The 23,712-nt window shown below is 45.2% G+C and overlaps 1 protein-coding gene across 5 annotated transcripts in view; it reads right to left on the bottom strand.

Moving 5' to 3' along the window:
• The window catches only part of KCNIP1 (potassium voltage-gated channel interacting protein 1), a 398,129-nt gene that overhangs the window by 254,039 nt on the left and 120,378 nt on the right, over nt 1–23,712 (bottom strand). Inside the window, exon 1 of one of the 5 annotated variants that reach the window (XM_061456424.1) lies at nt 3,892–4,616. The exons of 3 other annotated variants lie outside the window; for them this stretch is intronic. In XM_061456424.1, coding sequence (XP_061312408.1) covers nt 3,892–3,952 — 61 coding nt within the window. In that variant the 5' untranslated portion in view covers nt 3,953–4,616. Of the gene's footprint in view, nt 1–3,891; nt 4,617–23,712 lie in introns of those variants that run through there. One more of the 5 variants, XM_061456425.1, reaches the window with a different exon arrangement.

Raw genomic sequence — 23,712 nt, 5'->3', positions numbered from 1 at the left:
GCTAACTGCCAACATACTAGAGAGAGGACCAAGCACTCTTCTCAGCTTTGCTGGTGTTTAGTGCATACTGAGATCTCAGTGTTTCTTCCTCTTCCTGGTGCTCTGAAGTCCTTTCACCCTTAGGATTTAAGGTGGCAGTAATCCCAGAACTGGGTGGATGAGGTTGGAAGGGACCTCAGAAGATTGTCTCATCCTCAAGACAGGTTTAACTACAGCAGGTTGCTCAGGACTGTGTTTTGAGTATTTCCAAGGATGGAGGCTGCACAGAGCCTCTGGGCAGCCTGCTCCAGTGTTCAGTCATCCTCACAGTACAATCTTTTTCTTTTATTTTAGCTGAATTTCTTGTATTTCGATTTGTGCCCACGGTCCCTTGTCCTGGTGAACCGGGCTCACCACTAAGTCTGGCTTCTTCACCTTTCCTATCCACCCATCAGGTATTTTTACACACTCATAAAATCCCTTGACCCTTCTCTGTGCAGACTGGACAGTCCCTGCTCCCTCAGCTTCTCCCCATATGTGAGATGCTCCAATTGCTTAGTATTCTCTGAGTGCTGGAAAAGGCAGACAAGAAGAATCCCAACAGTGAGTGAAGTTAAACTGCAAGCAATCGAAGTTATCAGAGGACATAATTTTTAATCACATGTACAAATAACCTGTGGAACTTCCTCAAGTGGCTACCAAAGCAAACAGCACAAATCTCATGGACTGTCCAGGGACGCTGCAGCAAATGGAAAACTTCCGCAGCTTTATCAACAGGATTGCAAACCTGAGAAGTAGAAATCTCCATCCCACAGGACAGGGCAAGCAGCTCATAACCTGCCTAGACAAAATGCCCGGTTACATTGGATTAAGTTTTCACATTCAAGCTAAACAAATTATATTCTCCTCTACAAACCCACAACACTGTTCACATCACAACACTGTCCAAATCCAGAGACAAGGTCTCACACTTGAACCATTGCTCTCCACTTTAAGACAATTTCTGTGCTACTCCTGCCTTTATTCAGGCTCCCCATTTTCGTTAAAACACGGAATTAAATCCTGTACTCTTGAACAGTGCTACAACACATCCTCTAGCATTGCTGCTCACAGCTGGAATAGCCACCAGCCACCATTCTCACTGCCAGCTCCCTAGACCCAGCCAGCTGAGCCATGCCCGGCACTGAGGCTGGAAGGGTTCAGCATGGGCCACTCTGCTGGGATCCATCACATGCACACTGCTATTAACTCTGGAAACTCCTCACTTGAGATATAACTTGCTTTATTTTCCCTACTCTTAAAACAGTAGACATTGCTTTTAGTTGATTACACCAAAGATACGTAGCTCCAGAAACCTGTGTGAGCTGCTCAGCTAGAAAAGACTATAGAAATTGTCTTCAAACTACTGGGAAGAGCACATACTGAGACGGCAGTGTAGTTGCAGAGATGTGGACCTCGCCCTGTTATAACCATTTCTTCAAGCCCTTATTTTAGCAGCAATATTTACCTCCTACATAAATACTGAACTATTCAAATAAACACCGAAATAAATATAATAAATTATTATAGTAGATAACCATTTAATAATAAAATAGATAATAAACACTTTGCTCAATAACAGATATACACAGCGACATCAAAGTGAGCAGATATACCAAGGCACCATTAGCAAGGTGCCCTATGGCCAAGAAGGTGACCTGCATGGAGGGCTGCATCAACAGCCACACAGCCAAAGCTGGGATGCGTGAATCTTCCCCTCTACTCAGAACACAGCAGAGTGCTGTGGTCAGTTTTGGGCTGCCCAGTACAAGGCAGACATGCACACGTTTAGGCATGGTCCAGCAGAGGCCACCAGCATGGTCAGGGGCTGGAGGAGATGCTGAGGGAACCGGTGAGCAGCACTAAGGAACCCATTAGGCGATGGTAATTGACTTCTACTCACTATTTAGCTCAGACAAAGAACAATTTCACATTTTATTCAAGTGCAAAGTGAAATGCTCACAGTCAAAGCAAAATACACCAAGCAGTCCAGAGGCACATGCAGCAAACACGCCTCTGCTACTCATGTTTGGAGATCCAGGACATCCTCTGGGCATCAGTATAGAGGAACATCTGCAACTGGCTGAAGAGAGTGAAAACCAGCAGCGTTGTTCTTTTCTGCCAGGTAAATAGTGACTGAAAGGTGTGAAATTCTGTACTGCCTTTGAAAATAGCCAAGAAAAGAAAAGTAATTTCTTTCAACTTTCCAACTGGGTACCCTACTAACCAGCAACAAAACGTGGGTAACACATCAGAGCCAAGAGGCCACAACTCAGGGAACATGAGTCCTGGTAAATACAGGTGAGCAACGACTTCCAGAAGGCATCAGCAAGATGTTCACTGTAAATGTTCAAATGTGTGACCAGATGCTGGGTGTTTACTGCTCGTGAACTCCCAACAAAAAGCAGTTTCTTCCTTCCACTGGACAGCTGAGCCAAGTGCAAGACCACAAAGTGATAGAGAGCAGATGCATTCAGCACAAAATTATCCACATTGAGTGGAAATCAGCTCCAGATTGCAGGTTTCTGGCAGGTGGAGAAGACCCCCCCCACACACTGGATGTCTCCACAGCCACCGTGCCCAGCGCACTGCGCTCAGCTCTCCTGTGCTTCCCATGGCTTTAGGTGTGACTTGGTGCCTGGACAGCTGTGCAGTTATACTTGCATTGTAAATAATACCATATCCATCCCAGGCAATCCCACAGTTATGGCTGCATTACAACAACACAGGAAGGTGAACTGTAAACCATGTGCACACACTGTAATAGAAATTTTACCCTACCTGCCTTGGACCAGGAACACAGAACTTGACACTGACACTCGCCACAATCACAAGTGCACAGCCATTCCCCATTTCTATTTAGAGGGATTTCTTGATATTTGATATTTCCAAGGATAACTTGTAATTTAAATTGATAGAAAATCCACACCAGCTTGGATTCAAAGGTATAGATACGAACTGAGCAACAGATCCAGTGGAAACAGAGACCTACCCTAGGAATACCGAGCGACTGTTAAATGCAGAGGTTCTGGCAGGGAATATTTGCAAACAGCAGAAAGACTTGCTGAAGTTACAGCGTCTTTCCTGTTGTTTCTTAAACAACACTCATTCTGTATGGCATGGATGTGTCCCTGAGAGTGCCTGTAACTTTCTGCTCAGCAGCACCCTGGAATTTCTGAATTAACCCTTGAGGAAATGGAGCAGAGCTCAAGCAAACACTCCACACACCAGACCTCCCAAAACACCAGCATTTCACAGCCAGTATTTACAGATTTTAAGGATTCAAATCCCTGGCATAGCTGCTTATTTCCAAATTTTTCATGAGCTTCTCCTCCTCTCCTTCTTTATGAAAACCTCCCAATTTTTTTTCCCCTCTTGATAATCTTTACAAAACACACATCATCAGCACTGCACACTTGGTGCTGGATTACTGAATATGCAACACTGACTTGAACAATACTTTCTAAGACAGAACCCACAAGGTATTGGGAAGTATTTGCTGTGTATCTACATTTTATTCCCTCCTCGAAGGTTTTATAAAACATGGGATTTGGAAATAAACAAGTCTCTTCTGCAAGTGCTCTGCATATGGAGCCTGTGAGTTTCTCCTCCTCACACACACACACAGATGCCTGTACGAAGGATTAGAGTATTTCAGCTGCTTTTCACCCCCCAGACCCCTCCACAGCAATATTCTCATGCCCACATACCTCCTCCACCACCCCATATCCTACTCTCTGCAAACTGCACCTTACAAACACTGCTGGCTTACTTGCAAGTGGCACATGTTCATTTTCTCCCTCCTTCCCAATACGAATTTCTCTCCCAGCAAATATACAGAAGGGACTGGAAAAGCAAACCAGGAGGTCTTACCTTTTGATGGTCTTCTTTGTTTCGTTTGTAGAGAGGAGAACGTACCCATTACAGCACCCATTGCAAAAGCTACTTCTGAGTTTTTGAGGAGGATTTATTTTGGCTGGGGTTATTTTTCTAATCCTTCTCCCCCCAGCCCTCCACTGCCAGTGAACACAATCGGGGGGAAATGCCCCCAAGAACAAAACAAAACAGAGGAAGTCAAGAGAAGAAAGAAAAGAAGAAAGGAGGAGGGAAAAAGCGAAGCACTGCAGCTCAGCGTTCAGCAAGCGTTAAGCTTTGAGGGCTTTTTTTTAAGTCAACACACATGCACTGACTCAGAGCCGGCTGCACTGTTATTATTCAAAACAGCTCCCCATCAAAATTTAAATGCTAGGTAGATTCCCTCAGACCAGAGCTGGCAGCAGATGCATCAAAATATTTACTGGAGCACAGCCACATAAACACACAGGCTAATTCTTCCTCCCGATCCCTTATGGCTCCAACCAGCAGCCGGGAGGTCTAGCGCGGGAGCATCAGCTCGTCTCTTCCAGTGCATACTAAACTGGAGTCCTGTAGCCATGCCGAGGGGCTCGGGGGGGGGAGCCAGGGCTTTGGGCTGGGTACCAAATCAGAATGAATGGGAATCTTCTGAGTGGGAAAGGATAGTGAGGGATGCATCAAAGCTCCAGCTGCACGGGCTGCGTGCTCCTGCTAATGAGGAGCCTGACAGAAAGGTAGGAAGCAGCAGTCTCCAACCGTGCTCCCAGGCACAGGAGTCAGGGGAAACAAGTAAATGCAACAGAACATTTCACCACAATCCTTCTCTTCCATATCCCTCCTCAGGCAGCAGAAGCATGTGCAAGATACTTGTTCACTTATTTTTCTGTCAGATACGTATGGGCACATCATTTTAAAGGACATTAAATGAACAAACTGTTCAAATAAAACTCTGCAAGCATCCAGGAGCTGGGAGGGGGTAGGAGAGGTCCCAGAATTTGCCCAGTTCTGCCATATTTCAATCAATCAGCTACACACCTTGTTATGTTTTCTCAGAAGGTGAGGTAGCGAGTGCCCAGGTACAGGAGGAGTTAAACATACCGAGGCAGCCTCAGACCCAGAATTAATTTGCTGTTTGCACAGGGTGACTTGGGATTAAGGCAGCATCTGCATAAATACTGTACTTGTCTGAAGGAATTCATCCCTGCACCTTGTCTCAACAGGTTTCCCCAGCTTCCCTTTAACTTTGCAGTAAGGATCTCATCACACACCGATCCCAGAGGCCCCAGAAGCTGCACTGCATCCGTGTGGTGACACAGCCCTTTGTGACCTGCTGCGCTCATCACCAGAGATGCTGTCTTTGCATGCTCAGGCGGATTTGCATCTCTGTCAGCAAAGAGCTTTCCATTAGTTGCTAGTTGCAAAAGGTATCATGCAAAGTAATTTGTTTTCTTTAATCTTGTTTTACAACTCAGAACACAGCAACTGCACTTCTTCTGAGGAATGCTGGGGTGAGGTGAGGTCCTGTTCAGATACTAAGGTCTTGAACTGGAACACAGCTGTTTGCAGGCAAGCGCAAAGTGCCCGAGACTTGGGGCACATAGTGCTGCCATGCTGTCATCAGTGAGGGAGCCTGACCTGTGCAACACTCCCTGGCTCCTCAAAATTCCTCCCCAAGGCTGGCTGTGGCTGCGGTCCCACAGCCCCAGGTTAGAGGCCCTGATCCAGAGGGGGTCTGGCAGACTGAGGGCATCTCCACAAGGCACTGGAAAGCTGGATGAGATTCTTCAGCTCTTCTTATTTAAATATTTTGTATTTATTTTATGAATATTTTATCTGCATTTACTCAATAAAATAATTGATAGGCAACAGCCTGCCCATGGAAAGCCCCTGCACACAGCAGAGGCAGGAGAGTGACCAGAGGCCATGGCAAATGTGCCGTCACGTAATGGCACCTGCACAACACCCCAGTTGCCAGGATGAGAAAAGAGAGGTGAAGACCTGCCTGGAAATGTGATTTCTCATACAAACAGAGAGCAGAGAGAGATGATGGAGCTCCCATTGAGCAGGCGACATCTGCTCTCCCTTTGCCACTGCAGCGATACATCACTACCCTGACTGGACGCTGGTGCCATGATAGAGACTCCCCAGGTCTTGGGGCAGGAGCTGTGCTCCTACAACTGAGTGGTCACCCCTGTATCAGGCCTTCACCAGTGGGTGAGGGCTGTGGTGGTCCTGCCACCCTGCAGCAGGATGGAGGTCTCAGTGCTGTGTCTGGAATCCTCTATCTGCATCAATGCAACTGAAAGCATCTTCCCACCAAAAGCAATAGCTGCCAGAGGGACACTGTACTCCCGTCCCCTGCTCTAAGGCATGAGGTCTTCAAGATGTCAAAAATGGAATCCTCCTCAATCTGGCAAAGCTGTCACTAGCAGAAGTCAAGGGGCTTCTGTTCCTGTCACACTGTCCACTCACAGAGCCACATGTCCATTGACTTATGAACTGGGAAAAATAGTGCTGTACACTTAAGAACTTAAAGAACTGCTCAGATTATCATCAAATCACTTGGGTTGGAAAAGACCTTTAAGATCATCAAGTCCAATCGTTAACCCAGCATTGCAAAGGCCACCACTAAACCACGTCCCTCAGTGACACCTCTTTGCTTCTTAAATACCTCCAGGGAGGGTGACTGCACCACTGCCCTGTGCCAGTACTTGACAACCCTTCCAGTGAACACATTTTTCCCAATATCCAGTCTAAACCTCCCCTGACACACCTTGAGGCTGTTTCCCCTGTCCTAGTGCTTGTTACCTGGGACAAGAGACAGACCCTACCTCACTACAACCTCTTTTCAGCAAAAGGCGCCTAGAAAGACTTTAGGATTCCTCCTGACACCAGCTGGATCTCAGCAATGCAGAAAGATCTCGGCCTGGGAGCGACAGCCCATATGGTGAGATACTCCAGAAAAAAGTAATTTAGGATGAGAAAATTGCGCCCCCGATGCAGCACTGCTGTTTACTTCAAACAGGGTGGTATATGGAGGCGGAGGGCAATGGATATTCGTTTTAATTTGAAACCTGAAACAAAAATAGATTCATCTTGGCTGGAAACCAGTATTGACAGATCCACATGAAATCATGGGGATAAACAGTTACATGGATTTTTGTTTGTATGACTAAAACATGTAAGAATGGGAACAAGAGGAGAGACCATGTCTGTGCTGGGCAGACAAGCACAGAATCCCACATCGCCAGTTCAAATGCAGCCACTTTCTCTCATAGCCAAAACCCGAGACCTCAGAGGAACAGCAGCATCAGAACCACTGATGAATCAGGGTACTTGCCACAGCAGGCCAGAGACGACCATCCAAATTTATCAACCTATGAGATAATAGTTGAGAACAAGTGCTGATAGTCACGCTCTATCTGAGGAGATAAATATTTATCAGAGCATTTCCTTTAGAGGTAAGATAAAGGCTGAACTCTAATGGTGATGGACAAATGCACACTTCTAGCTGTGTGGGTACCTAAGACAGCATCCTAGGTAAGAACTGCTATCAGAGAATTGAAAGCACCTTGGGGGAAGGAGATACCGTGTTATGCCAAACCTGACTGCATCCGCAGTACTGATTTGCAGTGCCCATAGCCCTGCTCACCCCCAGAGCAGTGAGACCCGCAGCTGTACTCCTGGGGCTCTCTCCCAGCACGACTTACACATGATTCTGGAGCAGTTTGTTGCCCTGCTGAAGGTATGTACTGCTTCATACTGCCTGTGGCGTGCCTAAACCCACAGTGTCCCCCAAAAAGTCCACCAAACAGAAGCTGTGTGACTGCCTAAGGAGGGGAGAGTCCCCCATGGGAAAGGGCCATGAGTGCTTCACACAGGCAACAGGCAGACACATCAGGGTGCAGTGAGGTGTTGCCCAAGTGCAGCAACACATGGCATGTGTCCTGGGGGTGGCCTCTGCCCCAGCAGAAGCCTTTGCACACACTGGACCAAGCACTCCATGCTGTGTGCTGACCTGAGCTAGAGCAGCAAGACAGAGACATGTCCCCACAAGGGATCCCATAGGTCATTACCTGCCAGCAATTAAACCCAAATTCATCCTTTTACCACTACTATATTCCATATTACAATAAATTGTCTGTTGACTAACAAAACCTTGACATAATACTATTCATTGACCCTCTTCCAGACTTTTTTCCCACCTCTTAACTCTGCACAGTTGACTTTAATAAGCATTTGGGAGACTTTGAAACATCAGAATAAAGTAGACAGACACTGGCAGTGATGTAGAGGTGGTTATTGGATGTGGCCAGAAGGCTTGGTAAGAATAAGTAGTTCATTATTTTTAATAAATGCAAATATAACATCTTCAATTAGGGATTCATATGAGCAGCTTCCCAATAGCAGTATGGGGTGGAAATCTCCTGGGAGCAAGGTCACAGGGACTGCTACAGCTCTGCTGCCTGACACAGGATCACGTCCTCTTCCCACTAAAGACAACTGTGGTGAACTTACATGTGCTGTATCTATCCTGAACTATGCATCTGGGTATTTTTGTGGGTATATAGAGGAAAGCAGAGGGGGAGACTTGGTTTTCATTGTGCAGAGATGTGGACTGTTGCCAGAAGAAAACATCCTCCCCACCCACAAGTGCTGAGGGATGTAATCTCTGGTTTATCAGCCATCCATCCCTACAAGGCAAAGCTGGCAACATCCATCTGCAGGACTGGTAAGAAAGCCTCAGTCATACCCAGATTGTAGAATTAATGGCATTGGTGACATTCATTCTGATGTAATTTTTTGTCTCCCAAAGTACAGTAATGAACATTTGCATAATAGGAACAGAAATAAAACCTGCACACTGCCTGTTTATAGCAAACCCTTGTCATTCACTCTGTATCTATCAGCTTTGAGTGCTTCAAGGTAAGCTCTGCTTTAAAAAGCCTAAAAAGAGCTGGAATTGACCAATTCCCTTTCCATTCCTGGTATCTTAGGAATAGGACCTAGGCAGCATCGGCCTACATGGTTTAGACTACAGGAATTTCATTTTTCCTGTTCCAGTAATTAGCACTTGTTCTGGAGAGGCATTTTACATTTACCCACTCTCTTCAAGGCAGAAGGGGCTTTCTGTTCACCTGAGCAGCTACTATTCTTCTGGAGTTTGAATGTAAGCAGAGTCCTTCTGACAAGCCACTGAGAGCGTACAAGGAGCAGACAGGGAAATGGGGTGATGCACCATGAGCACTGACTCCTGCTTCCAGCTCTGCCCACTTAGCTAGAGCCTGGTCAGATGTTTCACAACTAGATCTGCCAGCACCAGCCCAAATACTGCTCAGTGCTCTGGCACAAACCTGCCCCTAGCCATGGCTGTTCCCAGCAGCACAACTGTGACACTCTGGGCATGGATTCCTCCATGAGGGATGGCAGCTGGGGGGAGCGGCAGGCAGGGATTGCACATTGATTGCACAGGCATGATATGGCAGCTCCCTTGCTGAAGCTGCCCATGCATCATGAGAGCTGCCCACATGCTCTTGCCCTCTCTTTCAGCTCTCTCCGATTTTTAAAGCAGTTCATGAGACACTGAGACTTGGCTATCCAGAGGGAAAAAATAAAAGTCAAAAGCAAGAAGGAAAATGTTCCTTTTCTAAGAGAATGAAATGAGAGTTTCTGTTGCTTAGCAAATCTTTAACCAATTGCTGTCCTCAGCTGTCTGTGCCAGATCATACTCCGCCAAGTGCTTTGCCTGACCCTAAGCCCAAGGCCCTGCAGAAGACCTGGCCCGAGCCAGTCTGAGCCATGACCTGTGATGGTCAGAGTCACTGCTAGCTTGTGTGAGGGCTGCAGGGAGCATCTGCACCTTCCTCACCACACCAGAGCACTCCAAGCATTCCCTAGCATCACTGAAGGACTCATCCTTCAGGTCATCTTGGTGCTGAAGCTCCAGGCAGCAGCACTCCACACAGGCACAGGCCAACTAAGGAACACCAAGGCCAAAAGCATGGTAGGAAATGAATAAAAATAGCTCCAGCTGGACTCTGAAGAGAAGCAGAAAAGATCATCACCATCACAACCACATGCATAGAGCCTGGGATGCTGACACACTTCCACAGTGCGTCTCCCCCAGCTGAACCTGCAGGACCCTGGGGAGCAGCAGAAAAGCAAGCACACTGTTTCTCTTGTAGAAGTAGCCATCATTTTTCTTTTCCTTTTCCTTAATTCTCTGCTATTATTAAAAATCATTCTTTAACTAGACCACTAAGGTTTGAATCCCACTGACCAATACCTTAAGGTGTGTTTCTTTACTCCAAATATACACTATTAACTTACTGAAATTGTCCCAGTTCGAAGCAGGAAGGGAGAACTAACAAACAGCCACTGCAGAGACCGACAGGGATAAATCGAAGCAGCACCTGGAACCCAGCTTGGTCACAGAGAGATCAAGATGAAGCAGGTTTTTTTGCTGGTCTATACCTGTAAAACACTGTTTGGAGGTCTTTGTGAGCCACCATCTACCTTTTTTGTCCGTGTAAGGACATAACAGGTCTTCCTACTCCAGATTTTCACAGCCAGTTCACCACATCGGTATTTCTTTTCTCAACACCAATTTTTTGGAAATGTTTCTTCCAAAAAAGCAACCACCACACTCAATAGCCTCATTCCAACCTTCTTTTCTCACTCACAAGCCATTATAATAAACGGGGCTGCTTTCAAAGACATCTTTAGCTCTCTGTAAGGACAAGGAAGCAGAAGAGGAACTATTAAAGGTTTCATTACTGCATCTCTACAGGCCCAAAGCAAATTCTCATGCTAGCTAGCTTTGCCAAATCTCACAAGCAAGAGGTCCTCCCTTCCACCTTCATGGAGTTTTTCATGACATGAAAGCCAATGAATAATAATGCTGAGAGAGCAGATGGAACAGATGAGGGCTAAAGTTTTGCGATAATCTAGATTTTCATGCAAATAAGACAGTGACAATATTGAGGTGTTGGAAAGCCGCTTGCTTTCCAGTCTATAGCCAACATAGCTCTGCAAAACCAAAGGAAATAAATACAATGGCCACTTAATGCCACCAAACAGGGAATAAAAAGCCAGGCAATGAGGTCTGAGCAATAAGGAGTGCTCCTGCTCCTTAACATTCTGAGAAGGAGGGCAGAGCTGGCGTTTTACATCCTATTCAGAACAAGCAGTCAAGTATCAGTCTCCTGAAATCCAGACCAGATGTGTCTGCTCTGGTCCAGCCTTATTCCTGCAAATACTAAACCAAATCACCACTGCAGCTGCACATGCATGCATGGACTACACGTCTGTGCACTTAAAGAAAAGAAAAAGAACAAGGTATTGTTCAGCTTATATGAGGCACCACCAAAGAGCTGAAAATAAAACCACATTATTGTCTGCTGGCTCTTCTTTTTATAGTAATAAAACTGGGCAGAACTCCACAGAGTAGACCTAGTGCCTGCCCTATGCATGTCACACTCAAAACCAGATAGCTAAGAGCTCAGGAAGGGAATACTTCACATTTCTAGTTACAACTTCAGCAAAACATAGGTAGACACTGGTTTGTATCTCTGGTTGGGGAATGTCTTCTGTAAACAGGGGGAGACTGCTTCCAGCCAAAAACTTGAAAGAATAGGAGATAGATGAAACCTGGGCAAAGCACTCGGCTGAAGAATGACATGGAGAAATGCCTGATGGCAGAGAGGAGGGATGAGTTGGGAGCATGGAGCAGGGTCGTGGGGCACACTGCTGCCGGACAGAAGGAGCAGATGCTGACAGATGGGCAGCAGGACACAGTGCTGAGCACTGTGAAGGTAACAAGAAGAAGCTGCAGCTAAGCAGAAGGTGAGAGAGCCAGAAGATGATCAGAAAAGACTGATGGCATTACCGTGACAAAATGAAAAGGAAGGTGGTGAACAACAGTGGTATCAACCCACCTGAAGAAAGGCCGGAGATGAGCAAGAGAAGCAGGAGTAGCAAACAGCTGTGCTGCTCCCCGAAACACAGGGCTTTAACAAGGAAACTGTCAGTAAATATGGGGTTTAATAACAGGGAAACAGAAAAACTGGAAGAATTTCCTAACAACATCCATCTGGGAAGGGAAGGAGGACAGGGGTCAGTCCTGAAACCAGGCTGTGGAGCTGGGGCACTCAGAGGAGCAGCATGTCTGGCACAGCCGAGGACACCCGGGAGCAGGCTGTGCACAGAGGAATCCAGAGCTGCAACCTTTTGTTCTCAGGATGTCATTACAGTAACGCCCAAGGATGAAAAGCTCACATTTCAGTAATGAAAACCATCTATTACCCCATGAAATCTGTTTGAACATTGTGCCAAGCGAAGTCTTGCCTTTCAAAACTATCAAATCCATACATGAGGAATTTCAAGATGGTTTAAAGCAGAAAACCTTGAGGAATATTAGCCAGCACCATTAGGGTACAGAAGTGAAGGATACCACCACTGCACTGTAAGAACTGCACCAAAAAAGAGTCAATGTCATTTGAACAGTATGCGGATGTAAATGTAATGGGTGAAGGCATCTTTCACGTACGGAATGAGGGAATTTTGGCAGGCAGTGGTAACAGAAGCTCCCAAAAGCCTTTTCCCTTTGCAAGTAGAGAGTCTAGGGCAGAGATCCTGCACCACGCTGTGTCTTACAAAGACTGAATAAGACCGGCCTGCCTAAGGGGAATTGGTAACTTGGCTGTCAGGTAGGCATTTAGTCCTGGTCCCTGTGATGGCACTGACAGCAGTGACGGCAAAATTCACAAAACAGGCAATTTAGCTGCTAAAACCACTGCAGGGAACATGAAGCAGCCAACACCAAGTAACAGGTACATGCACAAACCCAAAGGTCTGCAAATCATCTTCTTATACCTTAATACATGAGCATTCCTATCACATCCTCAGCCTCTATGAACATTACAGAGGGAGTCTACAGGTAAGTTCACAGGCTCAGTGACGCATATTACAATCAAACACAGAAAAATATCCTAGGAAAACGTGTGCATGGTGATAGGGACATGTCTCCCAACACTGGGACAGGCAGTGCCAGAGCATGGCATGTACTTGCTCCCTCGCTCATCCACTCATTGTCAGGTCGGCACCATTTGAACTGACAAAGCAAGCAGGCTGGGTGACAGATAGGAGTTCTGTGGTGGCTTGTTCCCAGAAGCATTAAAGAGAATATGACAAAACTGTACAAAGGATGTGAACAATTGATGTCAATCCAGGCTAACAGCCAGTTTCCTTTCTGCCTTGTGCTAATGGCCAGAGAGGCCTCACTGAGGAAGAAAACCAATCCTTAATTATTCAGTATTGCCAGGAACGACTGACAAATTGACTCCCAGCAATTCTACAGCCAGTGAGTCTGGTGTAGGAAGGAGAAGAGGGTAGAGCAGACAACTAGATAATCTTGGATCTCTCCTTCTTTTTTGCTTTAATGCACTCTAAAGAAATGTGCCAAACTAACCATGTATAATCCAGGTCATTGAACAGATGCACATACTGCTGGGTAATTAATGTGGAATGTTAACCAGCTATTTGTGTTTCACATTTCACTTCTCACCATAGGGCCTGGTAAAAGAGAACAAGAGCAGCCATTAGACATCCCTGGGGTAAGTTCGGCTTGTGTCAAGTTAAATCACATCTGGCAAAAAATATGCCTTAGTAAGAGGATATTCTATTTGTTCATAGAATCATAGCATCATTTAGGTTGGAAAAGACCTTTAAGATCATCAAGTCCAACTGTTAACCCAGCACAGCAAAGATCACCACTAATCCATGTCCCTCAGTGCCACTTCTACACACCTTCAAATACCTCCAGGGATGGTGACTGCACCACTGCCCTGTGCAGCCTGTTCAGTGCCTGACAGCCCTTTTGGTAAACGTGTTTTTCCCGGTATCCAGTCTAAACCTCCCCTGGTGCAGCTTGAGGCCATTTCCTCTTGTCCTGTCGCTTGTTCCTATGAAGAAGAGACCGACCCCACCTTACTACAACCTCCTGTCAGGCAGTTCTAGAGAGCGATAAGGTCTCCCCTGAGCCTTCTCTTCTCCAGACTGAACCCCCCAGGTCCCTCAGCCGTTCCCCATCACACTTGTGCTCCAGGCCCTGCACCAACTCCATTGCCCTTCTCTGGCCCTGCTCCAGCACCTCAATGTCTCTCTTGTAGTGAGGGGCCCAGAGCTGAACATAGGATTTGAGGTGCAGCCTCACCAGTGCCCAGTGCAGGACAATCGCTGCCCTGGTCCCACTGGCCACACTATTTAGTTGGGTATACAAGCCAGGACGCCACTGGCCTTGGCTACCAGGGCAAATACATTGTCCTGTTTCATTCTGAATGTGCTGGGAATGCATGCCAGGCCTGGGTGCTCCCTCTGGCCAGGTGCTCTAACGAAGTCAGATTTATTTGTTTTCTAATCATTAACAGCATCACTCTTGAACTGAAATGACACACAACATTCATTGCACCTTCTCGCTTTCAAAAGAAGCATGACTTTCTTAACGGAGAGTCACAGAATCATAGAATAGTTAGGGTTGGAAAGGACCTTAAGGTCATCTAGTTCCAACCCCTAACTTTATGTTTATGTTCTACCCTGTAACTTCCCTGCTGGAGAAAATCTGATTGATTGGTTTATTCCACTATAAGGTTTGCTGTTTGAAGCTGGATAAAACAAAGCATCAAAATGGAGCTTAGCTTGGCAAACTTCCTTAAGATAAGGTAAGTGCCAATGACTCCCAAACTCATAACATCCTACACACCAGCAGCCAGGTTTATATCTGCCTGAATTTTCCACACTGCAAATGCACATCTTCTGATTCTCTGCCTGTACAACCTGCCTGCAGGAAAACAAGAGTTTGGTTTTGATGCAGAGGTGCCCCTCAGAACATTAGCATCAGCATAGCATAATGCCCGGGAATATTTTGATGCATTGCTAATGTGCATTGAATTACACTACTTTTGTGCAAGACGGAGCAGATTCTGCGCAGACTGGACATAAACAGGCTCTGAAGTTAAGATGTGGCACCTGCCCTGAATACCCAACTAAAACCAGATTAAGTTTGATACCTCGCTACAGCTACAGCAATCCCAGACAAAAACAAGCTTAGGAACAAGTAATAGATGTGAGCAGGGCAGTGGTTTACCAGTATCTATGCAAGCAATCATGAGGAATCACATTGTCCCTATGGAAACCTCAAGGTCTGTTACATTTGTTACATGTGCAATCATTACCACCAGCAGTTCATCACTGAAGCCATTCAGTAAATTAAAAGAAAGACTAAATTGCACCAGAAAAAATCATACTCCAGCTTACATATAGAAGTAAATGTAAATGAACTGGGATTTGGGGTGACTGAGGAAGTAGCATAATAGTGAGATCTTTATTTTTAAATCTCCTTAAAATGGGACCCACAGGACAAAATAAGGTTTGTTCTGCAGTGGCTTTCATAGGGGAAGAGGAAAAGAAAATATTCAGGTAGCTCCCAAGTACTTAAAATCACTGCCACTTTCAGTAAGTGTTTTCAGGATTCAGGAAATCCTGGAATCATGATGGGATCTGAATCCCCCTTCCTTCAACCACAGGAAAACATCAGTCTTTTTAGGAAAACAGAGGAAAAAAATGGGTTGGAAAACCTGTTTCTTAAGTAGCTTGTTCTTCTCTAGATTCAGTTGCATTATTACATGGCAGAACCATATAAAACTACAAAGATAAGATGTGAAAAATACACTGTTAAGATCTCAAAATTCTTGACAGATTTGGAGGTCTCTGCATTTTGCAGAGAATCGCCCGTTTGGGGGAATAACTGCAGCCTCCTGTAATGCGTTCCTCTGAGCAGTGCTGGTGAATAGTTCCATCTGTAACTCCATCCTAAATTCGGTTATGTGAGAGAATTCACATTAAGGTCACAGCAGATGAGGAATGCTTCCAATAAAAGGGATATATGCTGTTCCTATAGTGCCGGCCAGTGGGCTGAATTATTATTATTACAATTATAGAATAACTTTCACCTTGCTGCTGAAGTGCTCCCCACATCACAGCACTGGGACAACTATTTTCCTCTTCTGCCCAATACACCTCCAGATACTCTCTGGTGGTATTAACTAATTAAAAATATTCCACTTCAAGAGAGACCACATGCTAGGGAGGAGACAGCTCCAAGACAAACTGTGGCACCGCTTCCACTGCTGGCAGCATGCTGGTGCAGGCAATAACCCCAACTAAAGCAGGTGGATCCAAAACTCAAATGCAGCCATTCAGGTCAGAATACCTACATTACTTTCAATGAACCCAGTCGAGGGTGTCTTCAGAACAGAGGATCAACTCGTTTCAGGACACAGGGCCTTTCAAGCACAAGCTGAACAGGCTGCACTGGTGGAGCAGGGCTTGCTGACAGGGAAGTGATGTCCCTGTGGTGCCACCAGGGCCACAGCCTCAGCTGGAAAATGAACCCACACACTGTGGTTTGGGAGGCCACACACTGCACATACACACAGCCAGTCAAATGTTTCCACACCTCTTTCACAGCCCCCAGGCAGATACATATGGGCAAGAGCCAGGCTGAGAGAGCTGGGCTGGGTCAGCCTGGAGAAGAGAAGGCTCCTGAAGGGGAGACCTGAGAGCAGCTCCAGTGCCTAAAGGGGCTGCAGGAAACCTGGAGAGGGGCTTGGGACAAGGGCCTGTAGGGACAGGCCAAGGGGAATGGCTTGAACCTGCCAAGGGGAGACTGAGATGAGCTCTTAGGCAGAAGCTCTTCCCTGTGAGGGTGCTGAGGCGCTGGCACAGGGTGCCCAGAGAAGCTGTGGCTGCCCCATCCCTGGCAGTGTTCAAGGCCAGGTTGGACACAGGGGCTTGGAGCAAGCTGCTCTAGTGGAAGGTGTTCACAAAGCCGATGAACAAGTTCTCACCAGGTTCAGATCAGTAAATTCCAGTCAGCTCTTTGTTTTCTTTCCAGGTCCCCTCCATTTGGCTTCTGCAGAGCACCTATTCCTTTCTTTCCAAAGAAACAACAGCAAAAATATTACTAGCAAACTTACATGAAACAGATCTTCAGCAATCCTCTTTTGTGGGCTAGGAAGATTGTCATTAAGATTTCTTTAATCTAACGGATAAGGTCCTGGCATAAACCAGCCACTGGGGATCTGTAAGATGTAGGTGGGTTGCAGCTGTGGCTGCTCCGTGCCCGGGCACAGTGGGGATCCCAGCTGCTCCTCTTCCGTCAGTTCTTTCTGGCCTTCTCATGTTCCCTGTGACAAACTGCAGCCACTATTTTAAAAGCTAAATACACCTTATCTTCTCTCCTTAATGCATCCAGATGACAATGTCTAACATTATCCTGACCTTCCAACAGGGAGAAAAAAATTCCTAATTCACCAAACAGCACCAGAAAAAAACGGGAATATAGGTTCACTGCTTCTGATCTTAGTGGAGTCACTGGCTTCATTGCTGTGAGACACAGCAGTGAAAAATATGCAGGTAAAGTAATCCTTGTTCCTGCTGGGGATATTGGAGCACTCCAGGAGCATAAATCCAAGACTCTCCTAACCACTTAGAATAAAACACCTGCCAGGATGCACTGACCTTTCCCAGCCTTCCAATATGGGCCTGGCAACCTAAACAGAAGTGTCCTGAAGCAACTAGGAATTATTTCCAGGGACATGGGGAGGGAAGGAAAAAAGAGGAACAAAGGACTAAGAGACGTCCTGGTTGCACCAGGATTAGCGCAGTTCTACCAGAGTGAATGTGGGGCAATGACAATCTCAAACTGCAGGAATCTGAGCAAGTGTTACACAAAAGTTGAGTGCATTCTATTTTTTTTTTCTGCCATGAATCTCCAGCATCCACTCTAAATACACCTTTGTGGCTAACAAAAGGATCGCCAAAGTGTCCTAGTTACTTCTCTCCTTCCACAGATGCTCATGGTACCAGATAGTGACCATTCAGCTCTGATTACATCTTTACAGATCCACAGTGCTGCATAACGCATATACATGGAATTAGTTCCTAGTCCAAAATGCCTGAAGGAGCTGTCTGCAATTTTAGTTGAATTGAAAGTTTAACCAGTGAGCCTGGGGTGTGAATGATGTACAGACCCCAGGAATGGTTCTTAGAGCACGGAGCTGCTACTGAAGTGCTTGTGTCAGGGCTGAGCTTGACCTACTGCTGAAGTTCTCTGTTTGAAATTAGAGTCAAGTCTAATGGGGCTTCTCCACTCATCCCTGCTTTGCATATCAGCTCCTTGAGAGAGATGTTCGAAAGCTACAACACGACACATTCTGCAGCAGCAGTAAAAATAAATAAATAAATAATAAAAAAGCCTAATGAAAAGTATTCCTCATAGCTTCTTTTCGTGTTGGCAAATAGGCAAGCCTTTCTGGCTGAAAGTCTGTGCTGGTTACAGAAGCAATGCATGGAAAACCTCAGCCGCCGGGACTCATGCTCTGCCATTCAGAAGCAATTTCTCTGTTGTTCCTTGATTACAAATATTTATTAAAATGATTTTTCATACCTTCCTGTCACAGGCAGAATAGCTGTGCCTAGCATTTAAATTATGGCATTCAACAACCTTGCTTATGCTAATTGATACTAAATATATTAACAAGGCATGGATTAGCATAACATAAGTATTCACATGTGAAAAACTACTGGTCCAGACAGAAGAGAGAGTTCAGCAGCAGCACATGCATTTGTAATTGTTCCATCAGTACATCCAATCCAACATTAATAACATTTAAAAGGGGATGTCATATATAAAATACGTTGTGCCATGTCACGGATAAACCTGAAAAAGAACTCCCTGTTCTTTGATAAGCAGAAAATGTTTCAATTGGATGAAGTTAGAGATTCATGTGCGGTGGGGGTAGAGACTATCTATTGCTGAGAAAAGCTGTTTTCCACACAGAGCATTACATGGCCTGTCCCTGCAAGATGCTGACCGCACTTCAGCTCCTGAAAGCAAGCCCCATAAGAGAACAAACCATTACCAGCAGCAAACTTGAAAGAATTTTAGATAAATTCTACTCATGAATAAACGTCTTTATATTTCACATGCACCAATAGCAGATATTTCCTCCTTTACTACAACATCCAAATATCTGACGCTATCTTGTGCTCAATGTAGATGACAAGGTCTTACACTATCTCACGTTCACATTCCCGGTGTTTATTATGCCTTGGTTGCACTCTTGTGTCCAAGGTCAAACAGCAATAAAACTGGAATTCAACATGTACCAAAGGCAGCTGACAGGAGGAGCACAGGGCTGAGGTATAGGGCATCATGTGGGAGGACAAGTGAAGTAACAAAATACCCCACGGGCTTCTTCAAAGCCAGGCTTTGCCTTTAGTCTCTCACCATCAGACTTGCCCACAAATGGTAATATGAAATACTGGACTGGGCTGAGGACAGCAAGCATGTGCAGAGAATTCAAGAAAAAACTGGAGGGAAGGATTAAAAAAATCTGTCTTTTTTGAAATCATGTGGTCCTTGGCTCACTTGAAGTCAACCGAGTGTCACTTCGTGTCTTCCTGGAGCGCTGGGAGGCGTCACAACCTCACTACATGTCAGCTGAGCCTGGGTGAGTGCGATTTCCCCAGCATTTCCCTCCCCTCCTTGGGGCAGGTTTCTGTCTTTCTGGCACCTGCCCTCCACCTTGCCAGCTGAGCACTGAGGGTGAGAATTCATCTGGTCCCCTGAGAAATGTCTGCTGCTTTTGACAAGAAATTGCTCCTTGAAGCCCGGCTGAATGTTTCCGTGACCTTGTGCTCCTTTCGTGCCTGAAAGATTTCAAACCCTTTAACTTTTTCTGCAATCTTCCTTTCTCCCTTCAGCTTTGCTTTTCCCTCTTCTCCTACATTGCGCTCAGTGTTGTTCTTTGATCTTTCGATCCTTCTTTTGTAATTGCATCTGATGCCTCCACTCACCCGAACCTTTCTGAAGCTGTTTTGGGAGTTTGAATGTGAAGGACCTCCAGGCAGGGGCATTTCACTTGCAGGTGAATTCAGTCTTAACCTGCAGTAGTACTGTAAAAGGCTGTTTTTAACCTCCTGGTTGCAAATGCAATCAAATATTCACTCACTTTCTGTTTAATGATGGTGACTCCAAAGAATTAAAAGAGCTATTTTGGTTGTAATATTTTCTAATTGTTTCCCTTGGGAGGTGGAAAGACTTTAACTAGATGTGGTATCATGGCTTCATCACTATTTTGAAGTAGATAATATGCAAGTTTAGATGTGCCACAATTATTCTTTGCAGTTAATACTTTCCTTTCATTCTTTGCCATTAACATAATTTTTCTACAGCCTAGTTCAGTGCTGTAGCCTGCATTTATTCCATCACTCGATGGGCTATTGAACAAACCAGGACAACAGACCAACATTACTTGTCTTTTCTATAGTATTAGAGCTTATTGGTAATCAAATTGCAAAAGATCTGGACTTGATGATGAGTTAAAGGCCATTCCAGGTCCAGGAATGCTGGGATCAACACAGCTAATAAGGCAAGATTGCCACTGCGCAAGGGGCTGGTAACTTGGCTTATGTGTTTTTAAAGTGGCCATTTGCTTCTTCTCCAACTTGATTTTCAATATAGATGACCTGTTGCTACTTGTATCAGTTATCCAGACCAAGCTGCACGTATGAAGTAGTCAATAAAAGACACACCTTTGCTTTCTTCACTGCAAAAATGACAGCGCCACACTTACAGAAACCAAAGCCACATTTATGTCCACGATAATGTGCCACAAAGTGAGAGCACACGAGAGCACCCAGCCTGTAGGCCCTTGGCTTTCTGTGACTCCTGGATCAAGCTGTACTTGAGGTTCAGTCCCGGGGAAGTGTTTTGTAAAAGCTCCTGTTAAGGTGGGATACTTAGGACTTTGGACATCAGTTTACTTTTAGTCTATGTTCTATGTTCTAGCCTTTTAATCTGTCTTCAGAGAATAAAAGGAAAAAGACAGTCCTGGGGTCTGTCACTTGGGTGCCAATTATGCATAGTGAATGTGCTGCATGACCAAAGAGATGTACAAGGAAAACAAGAGGCAGCCCCTGAATATGGCAAATGCGGACAGAGCCCTCATGCTGCTGGCGTAAGGGTGCAACACAAACATGCACACTGAGACTGCCCCAGCCATCCACCCTGGGCTTGGTGGATCCCACTGACATCTTCCCAAGTGGGATTAGAGAGCAGCCCAGACCTGCGTTTTCAACTGACGTATCTTGAAACCAACATTCACCAAGAGCCCTAGTTCTAAAACCTGGTTGAACACTCCTTAAAAGCAAATCTGAAGACCTTCACTCATATAAATAACAAATATTTCAGCCTTGCAGAGGCTGAAGACTAACTAAGCCCAGAATTGATACAGTGCAAGTCTGGCATGTTATCAACCTCCACAACAAGGAGCGCTTGTGTATCCATCCACCCAACACAGAACTGTCCCTGGAATAAACCATCAGACAACAGATTTCTTCTCTCTGAATAACTGCATCGCTAACAGATGGTCTGCAGGTCTTGCAAAACAAGATAGAAGCAAACTGCAAAGCTTACAAAGTACGACTAACGCCCTTCTACAACTAAGTAATCACATCTCAGAGGAAAGGGAAAAGAGTGTTTTACCTCACAAAGAAACCTGGAAATTCATTAATTCTGACAATTCAGGCAAGCAGAGGAGGTGGGCAATCCAAATCTTAGTACGTATTTATGTTGGAGTCTTCAAACAGGCTTGAATGTAGGTGAGATATTAAGAGAAGCCTCCTCTCAGTCTTTCACAAGGACTCTCAGAAGTGTGCTGTCTTCCCCCCCCCACTGACATTACTGCACCTCGGTCTTCTCAGAAGAGCAGAATTCTTCAGTAAAACACACCACTTTTGGCTAGTTAATTTTGAAAAGTTAGTCATATTTGCTCATAAACACAGTTTGTGAACTAGCATTAAGCAAGATTTCACCCACGTTACTTCAGTATGCCACTGCTAATATCCTATTAGTAAATATCCTGGCATGGTTTCTTTCTTTTATGTCTAAACTTCAGTCCTTGCTGGCGCAGGAGGCAGCAGTGCTGTGCACATACAGCTTGCGCTTTTCTCCAGAAACAGTGGCATGGGATTAGAATTATAAGTCAGGTATATCTATCTCAAAATATCTTTCAATAGAAATGAAAAGGAAAGAACCAGAGCCACAATTCCATCAGCTTCAGCATCTGTACTTAATAAGACAACTCCATGGGAAAACTCCTTGGGAAAACTCATGTTATTCACCACAGGTGTTGTGCCTGCAGATTCCCTGCTGAAGTTTCCCCATCCTTATGACAGTTATTTTTATGCAAGTTCACCATCAATGTTTAATGTGCTTTAGAAACACAGCAGCAGAGGCAGCACAACTATAGCACGCCCACAGCCTGGCTGCAAACAATAGCCACAGCTCTGCTAAAGACATTCCTACCCTCCATCCTTCTTTCCCACATCCATCTCTTCTTTCTGGCCTCCAGTATTTCTGCACAAGGCTCTGCAGAGCACTGCCCAGGTCCAGAGATCTGACAGGAGGATACTGTATGAGGACACTGCATGAGGACAGCCTGGGGCTGCAGCTCTCAGCACGAACAGCATTTTTAGGTAGCTGCTTCTCTATAATTATCAAAATGTCAGCTCAAAACTGCATGGCAGAATTTAAATGCATTTTTAGTTTTGTGGAAGATGATTGTGGCTTTTTCAAAGTTCACTTGACATCAAAACAGTCTAGAAAGAGCAAATGGAATTAAAATCTTCCAGGAACGTTGCGGTTGATTAGAAGTTCAATCACCAGCAGCCAGTGAAGGAAACTGCAAATACCAGCTCCACTGCTACCTGGAAAACAAATCAGCTGCTCCCACTTACAGCCACCTATATGGGATAACGTCTGTATTTTTGCAGGTTCCTTATTATTGCTATTAGCATTTCACCACCTGCCCATAGGTACACTATAAAGCACAAGAAACGGGACTGCCTAACTGCAAATACTTATGTATTTCCAGAATTCCTCCTCAGATGTTTTATGCTCAAAGTTTTCAACTCATATAGAAACTTCATGCCATAGCTGACACTGACCAACATAGGAGTTCGTAATCAGCCAGCACCAGGCTTAGGTACTACCTAGGCATTGCGTACCTTTCTAACACCTCCAGCTCCCCTTTCACAGCAAAGACTGAAGGGTGACTGCATGGGCCTCAGGATTGTTACTGTTTCCAAGTTAGGCAGGAACGTTTCCAGTAAAGAAATAGCTCAATTAAGTCAGAGATTTACGGTTTTTCCATTCTTAAAAAGCAAAGCACAACCAGTCACTGCACCACTCAAGCTTCAGTAAATAAGAGACAAACTCCACGTGTAGTACGTGAAGGAAGGAGGAGGAGATCAAAGTCAGTGCAGGTGTTTATCACCCAACGGTTACAAAAATCTAGGTTTCACTTTTCCCCTTGACTTTGTGTGAGCTTGCAGCGCATGAGCACTGCCTTGCTGTATCTGGAAGTTTAAGGATTAAATGAGTGCTGGGGTGGCTTTATGTCCTGAATGGCTAAGGAAAACCAAAAGAAGAATTTTTAAGCAGAGTTACACCTACGTCTGCACACAGAAGGTTTCATAATAGGTAACTTCAGCATTGGCATGGGTTTGTTTAAAACAGATTCTCTTCTGTCTTACTGCTTATACACTTTCAGGAAATCCAGATTAATGCCCTTCCCTCCCCTTTTTTATTTCCAAATCAGAAGCCTCATTTTTCAAAGTAGTGCATTTAAAGTGTTTTATCACAGCATGTTCACAATCTCACAGTAGTGGTGAGGCTTTATTAGCTATTTGCCACTTCTACATATCAGATCAGAG

Source organism: Pezoporus flaviventris, unplaced genomic scaffold (genome assembly GCF_033815535.1).
Source record: "Pezoporus flaviventris isolate CSIRO_AGI_PZ_B2104156 unplaced genomic scaffold, CSIRO_AGI_Pfla_v1 ptg000023l, whole genome shotgun sequence".
Classification (NCBI taxonomy): Eukaryota; Metazoa; Chordata; class Aves; order Psittaciformes; family Psittacidae; genus Pezoporus; species Pezoporus flaviventris.
This window is presented reverse-complemented; position numbering and strand designations above follow the sequence as displayed.